Source organism: Penicillium cinerascens (assembly GCF_028974065.1).
Source record: "Penicillium cinerascens strain IBT 15544 chromosome Unknown scaffold_4_segment0_segment1, whole genome shotgun sequence".
Taxonomy (NCBI): domain Eukaryota; kingdom Fungi; phylum Ascomycota; class Eurotiomycetes; order Eurotiales; family Aspergillaceae; genus Penicillium; species Penicillium cinerascens.
Window position 1 is genome coordinate 3,928,302 of NW_026695298.1, and position 18,079 is coordinate 3,946,380.

Below are 18,079 nucleotides of genomic sequence, written 5' to 3' on the forward strand. Positions count from 1 at the left end.
TTTTACCGGGATGCAAGGGGAAAAGACCCTCAGCGGCTTTCAACATCCAGTAAGGGCTCTATGTACAACGTTAGCAGACTGCTCCTCTCTTACCAATCCAAAATGCTGGGGATCAAATTCTTTGTCTACCACGAGAGCATTGTCTGATGATCAAAGTAATACTGGAGTATGTGCCTAAGAATGCCACTCTCCATACTCTACATCGGAAGTAGGAAACCCTAGCAATCCAACGCTTTATCTTATTTTAGATAGATCCTTAATACAAATATTAAAGCTATGCCCGTCCGCCACAGAGACCCTGTATCTTACCTGTTATCCCTAATCTCAATCTCAACTCTTCCCTTACTTGATTACTATTTCACCGACCTGAAAATGCTGTTTCATAAGCTTTCTTTATACTCGTTCCTCGCTGTGATTGCTGCATCACCAATCACCTGCCTTGCAGATGCTGAAAAAGCCGTCGCTGGAGTCAACATTTTTGCCAGTAACCTGAGGGAAGCGCATCAAGCCCTTCAAAGTTACGGTGACGGCCAGGTTACCGGCTACACTGTTGCCAAAAAGTTCGACCACGCACATAGGTCCGCAAAAAAAGCGAACCTGCAACTCAGAGAGGCTGGACCACTCTCGGCTCCCGACGCCCGCAAAGTGGTTGATGCTTATAACCAGCTGCAGCCAGAGACGTTAGGAGTTCTCAGGACCGTGTCGGAAAAGGTAACCTGCGATGAACTTGGTTTCTTTCTATCAGGGTGTTCTGATGCTAATAGATGTTATTGAAATATTTAGGCTACTTCCATGAAAAGCAAGGTCGGCGTGGCTTACGTGGCGCAAGGAATCGTGGGTAACTTCCAGGATGAAAACAATGCCTTCCACGATACTCTACGACAGAATCTTCCAAAAGACCAGCAGGAATCACTTTCGCCTAATATGTCTAAGGTAGACAGTGCATTCACAGATACCAGAAAGGCTATTGATGTTTAGTTGGGTGACTGGTCTACAATGGTATCTGAGTCTTTCCAGCCGATAGGTCTCGGGCTATCCAAGATGAAACAGCTACTTGCGACAGTGAAATGCGAATCAAATGTCTTATGTTTTTGAATATTTATCAGTTTGTATTAAGATAATCTATATTTTGGAATTCCTATGGCAATTTAAAGAGCAAGGTTGGGACTACATTGAGATACCCCTTGAATACACTGCTCCTGGGACTCGAACACTTCTCCTTGCATATAGACTCTGAGATTGGCATATTTTGCGATTATACTAGCATGTCCAATCACCACTATCCAGTAGAAAAGATCGAAAGGTATTTAGTACATTAGATGTTCAATATTCCCACATGACCATCTTTTATCTCAATTTTTCTATTTTCAATCGCTACATCATGAAGAGAAATAATGACTATTCTACCTTTTAAATTTTCGACGTATTTTGAAGCCAAGTACGACCATACCATACTGGGCAACACCTTTGACACATCTTTCAGCTGAATTTATTTGACTTCTGTCGAATCTCATTTCTCCAACCTATGAAGACCAATAATTGGATCCAAGATCAAATTGCAAGCCATATGCGAATATTGCGAGCATTCCTCTTTATAATATGGTTTACGTGTTGTGGTTTCGCTACAGTTTTTCTTCAATTTGTTGTTACTCCCTTGTACTTGATGAGCAGCTATCACTATGACGAGTGCATAGCATGGACAAAAGCATGTTTTGGATGTACGCTCATTGCTATTACGCAGTGTGCATTTTCATGCCCGATCCAATTGAGTGGAGACCGAACCATGAGAGGGCAACTCTACGTGAAAGCTGGGAAATTCAGGACGAGATTTCCCGCGCGCATTCTCATTATATCGAACCACCAAACATCCGTCGACCAATTTCACATGTGGTGGTATGCGTACGCGAATCAGATGCACGGACGATTCTTCATCGTTTTAAAGGAATCTTTCAAATACGTCCCGTTCCTTGGTATTGCGATGAGATTCTACGGGTTTGTACTCATGGCCCGGAGATGGGCCGTCGACAAGCCAAGGCTGGAACATCGCCTGAAGGCAATTCGAAACAGTCAGTCCCCGGCATGGCTGCTCATTTTCCCAGAAGGAACAGTATTTACTCCCACGTCAAAACAGCGCAGCAATGAATACGGAGCCAAATCAGGTATCCGACCGCTCAAACATGTAATCCTGCCACGGTCGACAGGTCTATTCTTCTGTTTGCGACAGCTACAAGGTTCTGTCATTTGGCTTTATGACTGCACTATCGCGTATGAAGGACGACCGTAAGTTGAAGGGGCATGGAGCCAGTTCGACTGCATACAGCTAACAATATCGATCTCATCTTAGAAGAGGAAGCTTCCCTGGTATATATTTCACGATGCGCTCGATTTTCATGGGAGGGAAATCACCAACTGCTATCCACATGCATTGGAGATGCTTTAAGATAGCAGATATCCCATTACAGAGTCAGCATATCTTTGAGAAATGGCTCGTAGATCGGTGGGCTGAGAAGGATCACTTTTTAGATGAATTCTTTCGCACAGGCTGTTTCCCCTCCGAACTGCCGTCTAGATTTGAGGCGAGCAATGAGCCAGGACAGCATGAGGCCCTCACCCCAATGGTTAGTCTTCTGGTGACACATGGAAGGCTGTCCTCATCGGCGAAGGCTGAACAAACGCTGATGACCCTGTTGGGAATTTCCTTGTGGTTTGGAATTCTATACACCGGTTATGGGTACTATTGCGGAGTTAGAGGCTGAACCTATTCCTTGGTATATCTTTTAATGTATGTTTGAGGAATGTTGGGCAGGAGTAAGCCTGTCGTATAGATTAATATATCGCGTGATCTACAAGCAAGAACACTCGTTGCCTGGATTTTCAGTCTTATTTTTTTTTACTTTGTCTTCGTAATACATGTATTGGTGCTCAATACTGCCACGAATTCTGACTTTTCCCCAACAATTACCACGTCGTTTCAGGGCTTACAGCGAGCGTCAGCACGCGTCCACCAGTTACCATGGATATGTTAGAGTAATTCCCAATATATCCTAGTCTATCTTGGCATTGATTTGGAACATCGATTGAAGAGCGTAGGGGGTGGCACCAGTTTCGAGATGTACCGCGTCTATGCGAAGCACCAAGTTGATTCCAATCAACTTACAAATGGACCAGACCAAAAAGCCGGCACTCATTGCTGAATATGTCGTTATCAATGAGAGATTCCGGAGTGGTTGGAAAAAGCCGGTTGCGGATAGGGTTAAGGAGTATTCCAAGGTTTCTGTGAACTCGAGACATCAGAGGGAGATCAAGGAATATAGCCTTTGCGCTGGTAATAAGACTTGGTCTACTAGTCGAGTGTTTCAGACATGTGCGTGATAAACAACCATTTTTGACCCCTTGTTTAATTTATTTTAACAATCAAATCCGCTCTACCAAACTCGATCTCGAATCAAGAATTCTACTTCTTCTCTATCATAGGATTTGTGGACGTTTTGACGTTATCAGTGGTGCCTATTTGTCTTATCTTGTTGAACTTGACAAAAAAGGCAGGCAATACGGGAATATTTCAGCCTAGGAAGGCCCATTTGCCTGTAGGACCAGGCAGCTGCTTATGGGTTCTTGTATAAATTGCTCATAAGATAGGCTCTCTAATTGTCCTGATGCGAACTTGAAAATGGCAGACCCAAAAACTACAATTGAAATCCAACGCGAGCTGTTGCTGTGGCTTAGAGATACCCCATATGCATGCTCCTCGCTTGAAGCTCTATCCGGAGGCTCAACAAACTTTGTTTTCCGAGCGCGACTATTTAAATCTCTCCAGGAGGGCACAAGAGATGTGATCGTCAAACACGGCGAGGGCCATATGGCCGTGGCACCGGAAAACAAACTTAGCGCTGACCGTCTTGTAAGGAACCGTGTCCTCACGAGTCTCATTGGCTAATTCGCTGACTTCAATAAGCAAATGGAGACTGAGTGTCTGAGATCGCTTGCTTCTTTCCACTTCACTTTGCATCATGAGAGAGAGCTCCAATTCACTATCAAGACGCCGCAATGCTATTTCTTCCACGAAAGAACCAATAATCAGATACAGGAATATGTTCTTGGTGCCATTGATTTGAAACGGTACGCTCTAAAGAACTTTTCATCGCCGACTGCAGAACATTTGCGACCGAAATGTCATTTTCTGGGTAAAGCACTAGCCCAATACATCACGGCCTTTCACAATGGTGTGCCACCGGCGGTAAACGAGCGCAAGTTTCTCGCTACATTGGAGCTTAACCAGGATATGCGAGATTTGAATTATATGATCAACTATGACTGGCTTGTACAGCGTATCGAGGACTTTCCGGACGTCCTAAATGAGGCACGAGACATCTTCGTCCAGGTGAACGAAATGGCAAAAAAGGAATTGGAGGACGGGTCTCCGGGGCTTGTACCGGTTCATGGCGACTTTTGGACTGGAAAGTAAGTAGTCAATTATTCGTATATGTGATATCGACTTGAGCTCCAGACTCACCCTACTCTACAGTGTTTTGCTTGAAGATACACCTCTCGAAGGAGAGAAAGAAACGGCTATTTTTGTGGTAGACTGGGAGATGGCTCACCTCGGAGTTCCTGCTTTTGACCATGGCGAAATGATCGGAGAAATGTATGCCCTGTGGTTATACAAGCAGATCGATGCGGGGCTTTGGATGGTGCAAGGTTACGCCGAGGGACTGAGAGAGCAGACAGAAAGTCACGCCTGGAGAACCATTCTTCAGGTCGGAATCCACCTTCTCAGCTTTGGAACCATCGCCCCCGGATGGGGTACGTCCGAGCAAATTGAGCAAGTAGCGAAACTTGGAAAAGAGATCATAGTCAATTCATGGACGAAGGATTCCGAATGGATTCGCAATTCGGAGCTTGCTTGTCTTTTTGCTCATGTCCATCATTCTCCGGAAACCCGTCGTGGAAGCTAGAGCCCCCATCGGCTCAAATGATTTCTTGCAAGCCATTTTGAAGTTTTTATTGTTCTTTGTGCAAGCGGCATGTTTCTATCGCAGAAATTGATTAGTATGGGTTCCACTTTAAATATGAATATGTAACAGAACATAGTTGCGGAAGACTGCATATCGTTAAGACGCCTGGAGTCGCACTCAAGAGACGCTTTGCCTCATGTCTCGGAAGGGTATGGGCGACTCACGCACTAGAATCATCCAAAAATATTCTTTCCAAATCAACGCAAACAATCCAAACAAAAATAGCGGGAGGGGATTTGGTTAGGCTTCCAATTTTGGACCTCCTGAAACTAGATCACTTTTTGGCTTCACAAATCCTATCCAAATCCACTGTTTCAGGAGATAGCGGTCACGTATATCACATATCCAGTGAGCCAAAGCTTCCTCCTAATAGTCTTAAAGAGCCTTATTGACCAGTTTCTAGGCAGTGCAAGCTAATTTACCCCATCGGACGCGTCCTCGCAGTACGTAATACGAAACACTATATTCCGGAGCGATCTTCGACAAATTCGGCTTTTTTTGGGCATAGGCGGCTTCGCAGGCCTCGATTACACGAGCGCAATTTTGGGCTGATTAGGCATAGTGGTGGCTGGTTATGACGAAAAACGATGGATTATGGAAAATTTGGGCCTACTAGTGAAAATGGGCCTACCGGTGCAGCGCACCCTCACCGGGAGGTGGGGGGCGTTTACGTATGCACTAATATCTGCATTCCAGCTGTTACCCTGTACCGGATAAGCGGCTTGGTAGACCCTAGGAGCGGACCGGCCATGTGACCCATTCTTGCTTTGATCTTGGTAGGGTGAGGCCAGCAAGAGTACCGCCGTGTGGGCGGGCACTGTGCGGAAGCCACAGGTACAACTGGTTCTTCTTTGGTACAATACGGTACAAGATAAGCATGACACTCGGACTAACACCTAGAGATAGTACTCTTTTTTAAAATATACACAGTATCAACTCATTGAGAATCAGGTACAAGTCTTGCAATATAAATCTAATAATCTACCGCTGACACTTTATCAAGTTGTTGGCATGCGTGTTGTTTTACCTTTTGTCTCAACAATTCTGTCAATGAATGCCCCCGCAACGGCACCTAGAAGCTCTTTAGCTTCTGCATGGGATCCAGGTTTTCCTGCACATGTTACTCTTGTTGCCTTTATTCCTCGGATGGTGAGTTTACCATTTTCTGCACAATGATTCTCGTACGCTTTCGCCGCTTCATATGAGGCGGCAGCGGCAATGAGTTCATCAGGAAGTTTAGCTCTATCGGGTGTGTTGAGGAGCTGGTCGTAGGCACTCGCTTGGTCAGAGGAATCTAACTCAGTCAGTCAGCAATAGGAAGAGATGTGCAAGGTGCGCAATTCCTACCGCTAAACCAACCCATGGCTTGTTTGTTCAGAGAGCTTGCTTGCCTTTTTACTATTAGATAGAAATTTTGTGATTAGATATCTTAACACAACGATGGCTCCAGGGCAGTGGTAGCTTTATATAGATACCATACTATCATTCCACTTTTTATTCATTTACGTATGTATCGCTGATCAGTAGTGGTGAGACCTTTGCGTCGATCAGTGGCGGTGGGACTTCGTCGTCGCTCGCCAGTCATAATTCAGAAGGCTGTGATTATCCTATAGAGAGCTAAACAGGCAAGGAAAAATGTTTTGTCTAATACTTCCTGCCAGACCAGCCCAAGTCTTCGATATCATCGACAGTGGCCGGACCGCTATTATACATTACTGGGCTCTATGGATGGGACCAGAAACGCCACTTCTCTCTCTGTTGGCGTCTAAAGCGGAATATCTTGAAGGCGAGGTTAGCTTCTGCATTGTGGATAGTGTAGTAACGACATAATCCAATTTGAGCGGTGGCGAGTTGCCGGCTCTCAATTATCTCAACAATGAAATCTATATTTGAAGGAGAAATTCCTAGGATAATATTAGTTACGTAGCCTGGTAATAGTCCGAGATATCTGGAATTTGAAAATTGGACTACACAGGGGCGAGAAGGAGAGATACTTAAAGAGATAGCAGAAGTACCGTAGCCCTCAATCTAAGAGAGGCAGTCACGGCAGACCTATTACGTCGGTGGCCAATCAGATGTTCGAACAAATTATTGTTGCGTCACAAGGGTCGGAAACATTGATGCAGAGAACAAGCGATGTGCAGATCTTCAGCTAGCCACGCAGAAAAGTCGGCGATCGTCGCACCACTTTTAAGATCTATGCTAGAGCGTTCCAACTATTGTGATGCAACAATACTCTCCATAAGCACCTTGGTGCCAGCCACGGGCCACCAGGAGCTCACTAGTTTGCAGGATCAGGGAATTAACGTACGGCAGGTCTCTTGCGACTCGAGTTGAGCATTCAAAAGTAAAACAAAAACTCACGAAATCTTCTAGAGCATCGATTATTTAGAACTGCTTTCTGTCTGTTTTCCCAACCCACAATCACACCGGTATATGGAAACACCGCAGGATTGGTGCACTTTACCTTGATATCACTCATCAATACTAAAGCGCACCCAGGTAGCATGCGTATATGCGTATACCACTTTCGTGTAAAATACATCCAGTGGTGTCTTACTACTGTATTGTAAGATACATCTACCAGTTTAGAAAGCGGGAGCCTTCATCGTCTATCCGATCAGAACTCACAACCGTCGGATTTATTTTCCGGGAATCAAGTTGCAAAAGTGTGAAAGTATAACTGATTTCGAATACTACTGTACTAACCATCCTCTTCTTTCCATCGTTTCAGGGCCGATGCGCGCGCCGCGCGCGTCTTCCAGTACCATACAATCCGACAGGAATTAGTGCCGGATGCCGGAAGGCTAAAACTAGACTAGCGTATTTCGAGCCCTAGCTTGGGTATCAATGTCTAAGAGTGGGGCAAATTTATTCCGGACATTACTGTACAAAGACCGAATCAGCCCCAATCTCTTTCTTAGCTGCTGTCCCCTTCTGTTCTGCCAACCGCTTCTTTGTCTTCTCAACCCCCGCACTCGTTGCGGATCCTTCCCGTTTCTGTACTATGTTACTGTAGCGATGGCATCATTTATCCCATTAATCCCAAGATGAAATTTCTGGCTTTGTTACTAGCGCTCTTGTCCAGTGCTATCGCGGAACGCCTCAATGATGAATTCATGTCCTTTGTCACTGTCAGTCAATATTCCGCGCCAGCGAGATGGAAACCCTCCGCTAATGATTTTGTAGCTTCCTGAGGTCTATGCGCCAAGATTTGAGGTCCAATATCATGGCCGCGAGCGCGTGGGCGCAGGGTATTGGTTTGTTGCCCCGTATGGAAAAATGATCCCCAAAGACCCGACAACAGGTCGCCGACCGTTTCATGTTGGGCCGCATATATACGACCAAAATGGAGTAGGTTATCTCTTATCAAATCCTCTTTCTATATTGCTTGAAGAGTGAAACGCGAACTAAGACAGTATCGTAAATAGACTCTGATCTGGACCGGCTCCCAGATGGTCGACAACCTTTGGGTTTACGATTTTAAAGCCGTTCATGAGACTGACGGTCGTTCACGCCTGTCGTTTATTGTATCAAAGAACAGAACTACTGCTCCTGGGCGCGCGATGGTTCTAAACCAGAATTACGAGGTCGAGTTTGAGACCAGTGGACCAGACGCGCTCGAAGAGTTCGATATTCACGAATTCAATATACTCCCCGGAAGCAAATCAGCTCTAGCCTGCGCGCATTGGACGAAAGAGATGAGCCTCGCGGACGTCGGGCGCCCTCAAGAACAGTCTTTCTTCATCGCATCTGGATTCTGGGAGGTTGATATGTCCACTGGCGATATGCTGACTTGGTGGGACTCTTCATTACCGGGGAATATTGCGATTCATGAATCCGTCTATTTCGGAAATGATACACTGCCGGAGGAACCCCCCGGGCACGATTACTTGCACATCAATTCAGTTGACAAGCAAGTGGATGGCAACTACCTGGTCTCCATGCGTTTCACGAATACGATATATCTGATATCCGGTAACGATGGCACTATTTTGTGGCGATTAGGAGGAAATGAGACCGACTTCGATCAGGATTTCACTTTCTCTAAACAACACGACGCCAAATTCTTGGAGTCGAATGGAACCCATCACGTCATCTCCTTCCTGAACAATGCTTCCGACGACCAGGAGAACGAAGAGCTCGTATCTTCGGCTTTGATTGTGGCGCTGGAGACTGGTGTTTCGCCGAAAACAGCAAGGGTTATTGCCCGTTACAATCGGCCGGACAATGAGCTGGCTCGACTTCGAGGCAACGTTCAGCGACTTCCCAATGGAAATATCTTCGTGGGCTGGAGTGATAGTGGGTACCATTCTGAATTCTCACGTGAAGGAGATGTTTTGATGGAGGCAAGGTTTACTGCCGCTGAATTGTTAACTTATCGGGCATATAAGTTTGAGTTCGTCGGCCGACCAAACATATCGCCAGCTCTCATAGCTTCAGTCATTGAAGATGGGGAACGTGGTTTGCTCACCACTATTTATGTCAGCTGGAATGGCGCAACAGACATCACATCGTGGAATTTCTACGCTCAGGAAGGAGAGAATCACCAGCGCTATCTTCTTGGGACTGTCAAAAAGACAGAATTTGAGACCAGATTCACGGCTAAAGGTTCTCTCGACTGGATCTCAGCGGAGCCAGTGGACTACGATGGCAACGTCTTAGGGAAAACTAGTGTACATCGCACTGCAACCCCTTCTCACTGGGGCGAAACACAAGACGCTGAGACTACGACCTCTGAACATCAGATTGCGCAGACTGTTGGGGAACCGGGCAAGACCGCTGAGTCTGACAATGTGTCCGAGAGCTTTCCATTGCTCATACCGATCTTCGGTGCATCGGTCGCAATCCTGATTGGAGTTTGTTGGTTGGCCACGCGACGGCGGTTCAGGCCTTTGAAACATTTATACCAACGTGTTCCTGCAAGTGAAAGAGGAGACACTGAGCTGCTTGAATTTCAATAGGCCACGAATACTCATAGCTCCCATCGGGCAGTCTAAGGACCCTCATGTATTAGTATTATATCCATAACAAAGGCCAGGACCGGAGAAAATGATGGCTATGAACTATGCTTCTACAAATAGATCCAACAAACGACCGAGCCAGTCTGGATTTATGACTCATTTTGGAAAACGTAAGCCTCCCGCAAGCACGGAGTTACCCAGCGGGGCTGACACGGGAGGCATAAAAGGGGTTATCGTAGCCGTGTGGCACAGATTGGGCGGCATCGTTTTTCAACTCGACAGCAAGGGCGGTTCGGAGCACAATAAATAGACCGAGCAGCCATTCAAGGTATTTCTGAACCAGCCGCCAATTGAACTGAGAAACTTACTATAGAGTGTCTAGAACCATGACGACCAAAAAGCAATTCTTCAGCACTTCCTCTCCTTGGGAGGCCCGGGTCGGATACTATCGAGCAGTGCGCCATGGCGGCCAGATCTACGTGGCCGGGTCGACTGCAGCAGATCCGGATTCTTCCCCGGAAGCCCCCCGAGTTCGGTTCCCCGGTGATGCTCTACAACAGACGCGTGTGATTCTGCAGGAAATCATCCAAGCTATCCAAGCTGTTGGCGGCCGGGGCGCTGAGAGCATAGTGCGATGCAAGTTGTATGTGAGCAGGAAAGAAGACTGTGCTGCCGTTGGCCAAGGGTTCAAGGACGTCCTGGGTAAAGATAATGGAGAGCAAATCGGCGCAGCTGCGACGATGATTGTGGTCGCCAATGGCTTTGTCGATGATGATATGCTTGTTGAGATTGAGGTGGATGCAATTGCTGAAAGCTGATGATTTAGAAGCCAAAAAGGAATGTTCTCATCTTCAAGAGGCTTCGAAAGTATTGCCAAAATAACGTATTTACTCTCTATCAGCTGAGAATACCCTTTAAAATTTGTGGCAATGTAGAAAAATATTGAAAAAGAGATGTGTAGAGTGAGTCGTGGGAGAGTCAAGTGATATCGGTCCGGGGAGAGATCTCCATCACCGCCCGCGGGTCCGCACCTACGAAGCTAACAACACCTCTTCAGTCAATGCTCATCTCATAGCACCATGCGGCTCCAAGCGGCGCTTTTTTTCGCTGCGTGCGTGTCGCCCGCAGCGGCCATCTACACCGATGAGGTCAATCACATTGATTTCCACCACGCGTTGCTCGGCGCCCCCTCCCCCGATTCGACTTTCTTCCTCAAGCCCTCCACCTCCTCCAATGCATCCCTCCTCTACACCGTCTCCGACAAGTCGATTCTGGGAGCCGTCAACCCCCGTGATGGCACGTTAGTCTGGCGCCATGACCTCTCGCGGTCGGCCTCGGGGCCGACAGGCGGAGCGGGCATTCTGCGTGGCCTCGACGGAAACAACGCTGTTGTGGGAGCGGCAGGAGACTACATCTCGTCATGGGGCGCTCAGGATGGGAAGCTGGTCTGGGAAAACAAGATTGCTGAGGGTTCGGTCGCGGATCTTGAGCTTCTGGAATTGGAAGATGCCAGTGCGACTGCCAGCGGCCGCGATACTCTTGCGCTCGTTAGCAATGGTGCTGGTGTTGTGAGACGTTTGGACGGTGATACCGGAAAGACGAAGTGGGAATACAAGGATGATGGGTAAGATTCGTGCAGGTAAGGGTTACAACACGGCTAATCATGGTTGCAGCGGCGATACTCCGTTCCAGGTGTCATCTTCTCCCACTGAGGTCTTCTACATCTCGCTCCAGTCCGCAATGTTGAAGGGTTATAAGATCAAGGTTACCTCGCTGGATTCATTGACTGGTCGCCAGACTAGGCAACACACTTTGAGCTCGGACGCCGACGTCACTGGCCCGGAATCCGTCCTTTTTGTGGGCGCCAACACCGCATCGCCCTTGATTGTCTGGGCAGACAAGTCGCAGAAGTCGCTCAAGGTTAATGTCATTGGCTCCAAACAGGTCAACACTGTCTCCATTGACAACACCTCGGGTCAGGAGATCCAGCAGATCACGGTCCACGCCCCTCATAAACTCAACGCTCTTTCCCACTTTTTGGTCCTGTACCGCACAAATGCTGGATCGTGGGCTGAGGTTTACCATGTGGACTTGAAGTCTGCCACTGTGACCAAGGCCTACCAGCTGCCCTTCGTGTCTGGAGAGTCCGTAGTGGCGACCAGCAGCATTGACGCCAATGTTTACTTTACTCGCATTACGGACTCGGAGGCAATTGTGGTTTCTTCCGCATCTCATGGCATCCTGGGACGGTGGAACCTCGAGTCGCCATCTTCTGAACGCGCCTCGGGTGCCGTCGCGGAAGTTGTCGCCAAGGGCTCTTCCATCGCAGTGCGTTCTGCCATTCTGCGCCAGTCTGGCGATTGGGAGCTCATTAGAAATGGCCAAATCGAGTGGAATCGCCCAGAGGCCCTAGTTGATGCTGTGGCGGCCGCGTTTGTTGACAGCGATGCTCAGGAAGACCTGGCACATGAGCTGGAGATTGAGGGCCACGACAGCTTGCACGGGGCATACATCCATCGGGTAAAGCGCCACGTGCGGGACCTCCAACACCTGCCGGACTGGCTCAAGGAGCTTCCTAAGCGTATCCTTGGCAGTATTTTGGGCGACGAGGTGACCAATCTGGACAGCTTCGGAGTCGCCAAGCCTGTGATCGTCGCTACCCGGAAGGGTCGTGTTTATGCTCTGGACACCGGTAAGCAGGGTGCTGTTATCTGGAGTGTCCAGGCTGTCGAAACCTCCTCCTGGAATGTCAAGGCTATTTTGATCGAACTTGGCGAGGCGACCATTTACCCCAGTGATGGAAGCTCGATCACACTCGACGTCTCCACGGGGGCTATCAAGTCACGCTCTGCCCCAAAGGATATTAACATTCAGTCGATTGCCACCGTTGAGAACCAGGTCCTGGCCATCCAGGCGGATGGCACTCCCGCTTCTTCATTTGACGATAGCACTGGATTCTTGGTGACCACCAGCGCAGATGGCCGTGTTCTCGGCTGGGCTAAGAGTGATAACAAAGTACCCGTTTGGGAGTTTGTTCCTCCTTCTGGTCAAAAGGTCATTCAGGCCGTCGCTCGTCCTGCGCACGACCCAGTGGCGTCGATCGGAAAGGTTCTCGGAAATCGTTCTGTTCTTTACAAGTATCTCAACTCTAATCTGGCGTTGGTGACCGCGGTGGATCCCAAGGGCCACACTGCCGGCTTCTACCTTTTGGATGGTGTGTCGGGCAAGGTCCTGCACGAATCTATCCAAATTGGCGTGGATGCGAACCAACCCATTGCGTCCACCATTTCCGAGAACTGGTTCGCCTACTCGTTCTACGCCGATTCCAACGACGAATCCGCTGCCAAGGGCTACCAGCTTGTCGTCTCCGAACTCTATGAGTCCGACATTCCCAATGACCGTGGCCCTCTCGGCTCTGCTGGAAACTACTCAAGTATTCATGGTGACAGCCTTCCGCTGCCTCACGTTGTCTCACAGTCCTTCGTGATCGCCGAACCTATCTCCCACATGGCCGTCACCCAGACCCGTCAGGGCATCACTACTCGTCAGCTCCTTTGCACCCTTCCATCCTCCAACTCCATCGTCGGTATCCCTCGTCCGGTTCTGGACCCTCGTCGCCCCGTCGGTCGGGACCCCACCTCCGCTGAGGCGGAAGAGGGTCTGTTCCGCTACGCACCGTTCCTCGACTTTGACGGCAGGTGGTACCTCTCGCACTCCCGCGATGTCGCAGATATCAAGACGGTGCTCTCTCAACCTACGCTCCTGGAGAGTACCAGTCTCATCTTCGCCTTTGGCGGCGATGTCTTCGGCACCCGTGCCACGCCTAGCCAGGCATTCGACGTTCTCGGCAAGAGCTTCTCTAAATTGCAGCTGGTGTTGACCGTGGTGGCATTGGCCGTCGGAGTCTCGTTTTTGGCGCCAATGGTAAGTTTTCTTCGCCTCTGATGTGATCTGATTAATTTACTAACTCGGTCTCCAGGCTCGTAAGAAGCAAGTCAACATGTTGTGGAAGGCCTAAGCAGTTAGAGATCCGATGCATATACCTGTTTTCATTTTATATTAAGGGTGTAATCTATAGTTGGAAATAATTTGAAGACTATCCTTATCTAGCGATGCTTAGCAGGGCCGAAGCTCTAGAAACTCTGATCCCCGACGGGCCGAAAGTGGCTCGAGCTGAAGATAACGTGGGGTGGTGTCGTCAGCTCAGTCGAGGCAGTGCCGAAAGCTAAAATTACTTTGAATCTGACAGCCCCTCCTTTGCTTAAATTCAGGTAATCGTTACTTCTGAACCAGGATTCAATCAATCAAAGAGCCAAAATGCCTCGCGGAAAACAGGGCATCATTTCCAAGCTCCTCAGTGCAGGCATTGGAGCCGGGTCGGAGATGATCCACCGCTCACGATCTGGATCTAGTCAATCCGGTGAACCATCCTCTTCCGCATCCAGAGAGGTACCTGCATCTGAGAGCCAGGAAATCGAGTATGAGTATCTCGAAATCACCGACAAACTCGAAGCGGAGAAGCTGGTGAACATCGGCGAGGCCGAGCGGGTGGTCAAAGATGGAAAAGAAGTACTGCGCGTGCGCAAAGTCGACTATGACTCCGACAGTGACTCGGAGGACGACCTTGCCAACCGCGATGAGGCGGCTTGGGAGCTTGATGAAATGGCCGAGCGTGTGAATCCGCCCTCGTATGAGGAGGCTACGGCGTCGCCTTCCGGGACCGATATCAAGGCCAAAGAGGATGAGATGATCCAGCGACTGGTTCGCATGGCAGGGCCTGCGCCTCAACCTTTGCGACAGATTCCATGCCCTGTTATTATTCCGCAGCGTCGGCCTGGAAAGAAAGATCGTGGGTTCGTGAGGGCGTATGCTCCAGTCCTTGCAGATTGTGGTATTAGTCAAGATGTGTTCTTGCGCTTCTTGGCCGACTGGGAGAAATCGAGCAAGGTGTGTTGGAGCCTTTCTTTGATATACTGCAGGGCCTCGGGTATGTAAATTTGTTCTAACTTTATACAGGCGGATCCATGGATCGACGTGGTCTTCGTCGCCGCCGGTGTTGTCGGCTTCGTCCCCGAAGCAGCTGCCCAAGTGGTCAGTGTCGTCGTTCAGGTTGTCGCTGGTACCGCTCGTGAACTCCAATCGCGTCATCGTCGTAATACTTTCCTCGATCGGGTTAATCAGGACCTGCTGATGCCGCGCGGTCTCTTCGCCATGGTGATGTGCTTCAAAGACCAAGTGCCCGGTCAACAAAAGGGTCTCCTGGGAAAACTGTCCAATACCCTTGGACAGACTCTGTTCGCAAGCAAAGAGCTTGATATCAACGAGACGGTTGCCAAATACAGCAATCCGGATCCGAATATGTCAATGATGAACAAGCAGCTGAAGAATCTCCGACTGACAAGCGGTAAGACCTATAGCGAAGTTGAGCTTCCTGAGTCAGCGGAGTTGGTATTCCCTGATCTTGATCACGTTGCTGCTCAAGAGCTTGGAGTCAAGTCCAATGAAAAGAGACCCGAGGGCTCGGGAGTTCGTGATAAGTTCAAGGATGCTGGTGTTTGGGTCCAGGATTACATGGACAGGAGAGCTCAGGCTTTCTACGTAGGCTGAATCCCCTTTTGTCGTTTCATTTCATGTCCTCCTAACCATTTTCTAGGAAGCTCAACACCCCGGGTCATCCCTCGTCGTCCCTGCCAACCAAAGAGAACCCTTCCAATCACGATACAACGATCCCAACCACGCCGTCAACAGCGGCTCTCTGATCTCACTCATTACCGGCGGAGCGATCAATCCGGTCCCTAGACGTGAAGCCAATCGGGCTAGAAGGCAGGGGAGGCGGTCTATGAGGCGCGAGTACAGAGATATCAGGCGCGTCGCTCGGGGCCAACATCCCCGGGGCCCAAGGAGAGACAGACGGAACAAAACGAAGCGCCAGGGTATTATCAAAAAGGTCCTGCACCAGGATGTGTTGTATCTTCTGATCGTCAATGTGCCTAGTGAGAAGGAAGTTCAGGATTCGGTTGCTCAGTTGGAGAATCTCGTGGAGCAGCAGCAGACTGGGGTTCCTGGGCCTTCTCATTAGAAGATTGATGGTGGTTTTTGAGGTTCCAATAGTTCGAATATTGAATCATCGATATATTTAATGCAAATGTTTACAAAAGATGAGAGAGAGAAAAGATAAATAGCAGCCACAAAGTCGTATACTGGAATTAAACCCACCCCTTCCAATGTTCTATTCCGTCCAAGCCCTGCAACTTGATGGTAACACCTTGCTTTCAGTTTGTGAATCTAGTTTACTTTGCCTCTTCCAAAGCCCAAGCGGGTAACAGGGTTTGGACATTTTAGTTCGCCTGAGCAAGGTTCAGACCTTGACATCACTGCACGATCATCACCTCGCCCGAGCGTCAAATCGGATGCAATCAATCACTACAAGGGTTGCTGCCTGCACAAGTGAGTACAGGCACTACAAAAGAGCAGATGCAAATTTGACTCGTTCAATCGTTGGTATTCGCATAAATATAGCATGGTATCAAAAAGTCATATACTTACATTCTTGAAAAGAGTGAAAGCAAATCAAACGCTCCGTTTATCTCCCAAAAATCATATATACATATCCTCACAAGCAACATCATCCCACCTCAGTAAAGAGGCATGGTTGATGGATTGGCATAGTCAACGTTATTCTCGACCGACTCGATGCGATCACAGCAAGTGCCGAAAATGCGGTCCCAGAGACGAGTCTGCTTGCCGTAGTTGTGGCTCTTCTTCCAGCCCTTGCGGTGGTGCAAATCGTGGTCCTCGATCACGAGCTCCGCGTTGAACATCCGCAGCGCCCAGCTCAGTGTTGAAGGCGGGGTTGCGTGAACGCGCAGGCCGCTGTGGCCGGCCAACTCGGCGAAGACGACGTACTGGTGGCAGATCCACCACTCGTAGAAGCCCATCGGCATGCCCATGAAGCGCATCGTGAACCAGGTCATCAGCGGGACGCCGGCGATGTCGAAGAACTCCTGCTCCAGGTCGGCGTACAGCGTCAGGAGCGGGTTCGGGTGCTTGGTGAGGTGGTGAGTGCGGTGGTATTTCCAGAGGCCGTCCACGTCGTGCATCAGGCGGTGGTACCAGTAGAACCAGAAGTCGAGGATGATGCCGTACAGGCCGATTTCCAGCGGTAGCCAGGCGAAGCTCATTGAGGCGGGCGTTTCGGCGACGCGGTAGGCGAGGAACACGGTGAACATTGGTCGGAAGGTTGAGGTTGAAATCAAAGAGCGGAAGACTTTGCCGACGCCGACGTCTGGGACGCCGTCACGCTCGTGCTTGTCTCCGTCGAGGAAGCCGTGGACGTGGCCCAAGCGTCGGAGCACGTGGAGTTCGTGGATGGCGATTGCTTTGAAGGCCATGCTGTAGAGAATGAATGCGCCCAATCGGCCAAGGTTGTGGCCGGTGTATTGGACGTAGGCATGGTGCACGAGCAGGGGGATCACCGCGTGGGTGAGGACCCAGCGATGCATCGACCAGTCAGGCACGTAGGGGACCGCGTCTTCCTTCAAGTGGGTGGGAACGGGCTGGTCGAGGTTTTCGGGGTGGATGCCGAGTAGTTCATAGAACCAGTGGAAAAGCGTCCACTCCGAGCGGGCTTGACGCCGCCAGGTGGACTTCATCGAGTTCTTAGGGTTGCGTTCCATATTGACAGAGGATCCAATTCTCGCGGATCAAAGTCTGGGGTCCGGGTGGATTTAAATCCATTTGGCGCTTGTCGATCACTGGCTCCAGTTCGGCAGCGTCTCGGCGCATGTGAACCCACAGCCTCCGCAAAATTGGGAACCTCGGAGGCTTTTGCCTCTTTTTGGCCGTTTGAACATGACGTCGATCGCATCTGACGCGGAGTTCCCCATCATCTTCGCAAACGCTTCCCGATATGTAGCGCCCGCTTGGGCTTAACGGGGTTGCCTGACATGTCCCTGAATGGCCTCCGAGTGGTTCCCCGTTCTCTCGATCTGTTCTAGTCGGGCACACTCGGGCCTAGTACACACGACATGATGGCACCATGATTTAACCGCGCATGATTACCCCGGAATCCTGCTCGAATCGACGAGACTCGCGACTCGC

At 49.4% G+C, this 18,079-nt stretch overlaps 9 protein-coding genes across 9 annotated transcripts; 7 read left to right on the forward strand and 2 right to left on the reverse strand.

Moving 5' to 3' along the window:
• Nucleotides 1-372: 372 nt before the first annotated feature.
• Nucleotides 373-978, forward strand: N7498_010611 (uncharacterized protein; the record flags this gene model as incomplete). Its single annotated transcript, XM_058457667.1, has 2 exons — nt 373-711; nt 784-978. The coding sequence occupies 2 exons, from the start codon at nt 373-375 to the stop codon at nt 976-978; spliced, it is 534 nt and encodes a 177-aa protein (XP_058304566.1).
• A 547-nt stretch (nt 979-1,525) lies between these two features.
• On the forward strand, nt 1,526-2,756 carry N7498_010612 (lysophospholipid acyltransferase family protein; the record flags this gene model as incomplete). Its single annotated transcript, XM_058457668.1, has 2 exons — nt 1,526-2,280; nt 2,345-2,756. The coding sequence occupies 2 exons, from the start codon at nt 1,526-1,528 to the stop codon at nt 2,754-2,756; spliced, it is 1,167 nt and encodes a 388-aa protein (XP_058304567.1).
• Nucleotides 2,757-3,670: 914 nt separating this feature from the next.
• N7498_010613 (phosphotransferase family protein) lies at nt 3,671-4,955 on the forward strand (the record flags this gene model as incomplete). Its single annotated transcript, XM_058457669.1, has 3 exons — nt 3,671-3,901; nt 3,956-4,461; nt 4,526-4,955. The coding sequence occupies 3 exons, from the start codon at nt 3,671-3,673 to the stop codon at nt 4,953-4,955; spliced, it is 1,167 nt and encodes a 388-aa protein (XP_058304568.1).
• Nucleotides 4,956-6,013: 1,058 nt separating this feature from the next.
• N7498_010614 (DUF3759 domain-containing protein) lies at nt 6,014-6,378 on the reverse strand (the record flags this gene model as incomplete). The annotated part of the gene is made up of 2 exons (XM_058457670.1): nt 6,014-6,309; nt 6,363-6,378. 2 exons carry the CDS (start codon nt 6,376-6,378, stop codon nt 6,014-6,016), a joined length of 312 nt encoding a protein of 103 aa, XP_058304569.1.
• A 1,687-nt stretch (nt 6,379-8,065) lies between these two features.
• On the forward strand, nt 8,066-9,979 carry N7498_010615 (ASST-domain-containing protein; the record flags this gene model as incomplete). Its single annotated transcript, XM_058457671.1, has 3 exons — nt 8,066-8,149; nt 8,205-8,369; nt 8,447-9,979. 3 exons carry the CDS (start codon nt 8,066-8,068, stop codon nt 9,977-9,979), a joined length of 1,782 nt encoding a protein of 593 aa, XP_058304570.1.
• Nucleotides 9,980-10,365: 386 nt separating this feature from the next.
• Nucleotides 10,366-10,797, forward strand: N7498_010616 (YjgH family protein; the record flags this gene model as incomplete). Its single annotated transcript, XM_058457672.1, has 1 exon — nt 10,366-10,797. The coding sequence occupies one exon, from the start codon at nt 10,366-10,368 to the stop codon at nt 10,795-10,797; it is 432 nt and encodes a 143-aa protein (XP_058304571.1).
• A 261-nt stretch (nt 10,798-11,058) lies between these two features.
• On the forward strand, nt 11,059-13,997 carry N7498_010617 (uncharacterized protein; the record flags this gene model as incomplete). The annotated part of the gene is made up of 3 exons (XM_058457673.1): nt 11,059-11,603; nt 11,653-13,903; nt 13,959-13,997. 3 exons carry the CDS (start codon nt 11,059-11,061, stop codon nt 13,995-13,997), a joined length of 2,835 nt encoding a protein of 944 aa, XP_058304572.1.
• Nucleotides 13,998-14,296: 299 nt separating this feature from the next.
• N7498_010618 (uncharacterized protein) lies at nt 14,297-16,058 on the forward strand (the record flags this gene model as incomplete). The annotated part of the gene is made up of 3 exons (XM_058457674.1): nt 14,297-14,926; nt 14,996-15,577; nt 15,633-16,058. The coding sequence occupies 3 exons, from the start codon at nt 14,297-14,299 to the stop codon at nt 16,056-16,058; spliced, it is 1,638 nt and encodes a 545-aa protein (XP_058304573.1).
• A 556-nt stretch (nt 16,059-16,614) lies between these two features.
• On the reverse strand, nt 16,615-17,655 carry N7498_010619 (sterol desaturase family protein; the record flags this gene model as incomplete). The annotated part of the gene is made up of 1 exon (XM_058457675.1): nt 16,615-17,655. One exon carries the CDS (start codon nt 17,653-17,655, stop codon nt 16,615-16,617), a length of 1,041 nt encoding a protein of 346 aa, XP_058304574.1.
• Nucleotides 17,656-18,079: the final 424 nt, after the last annotated feature.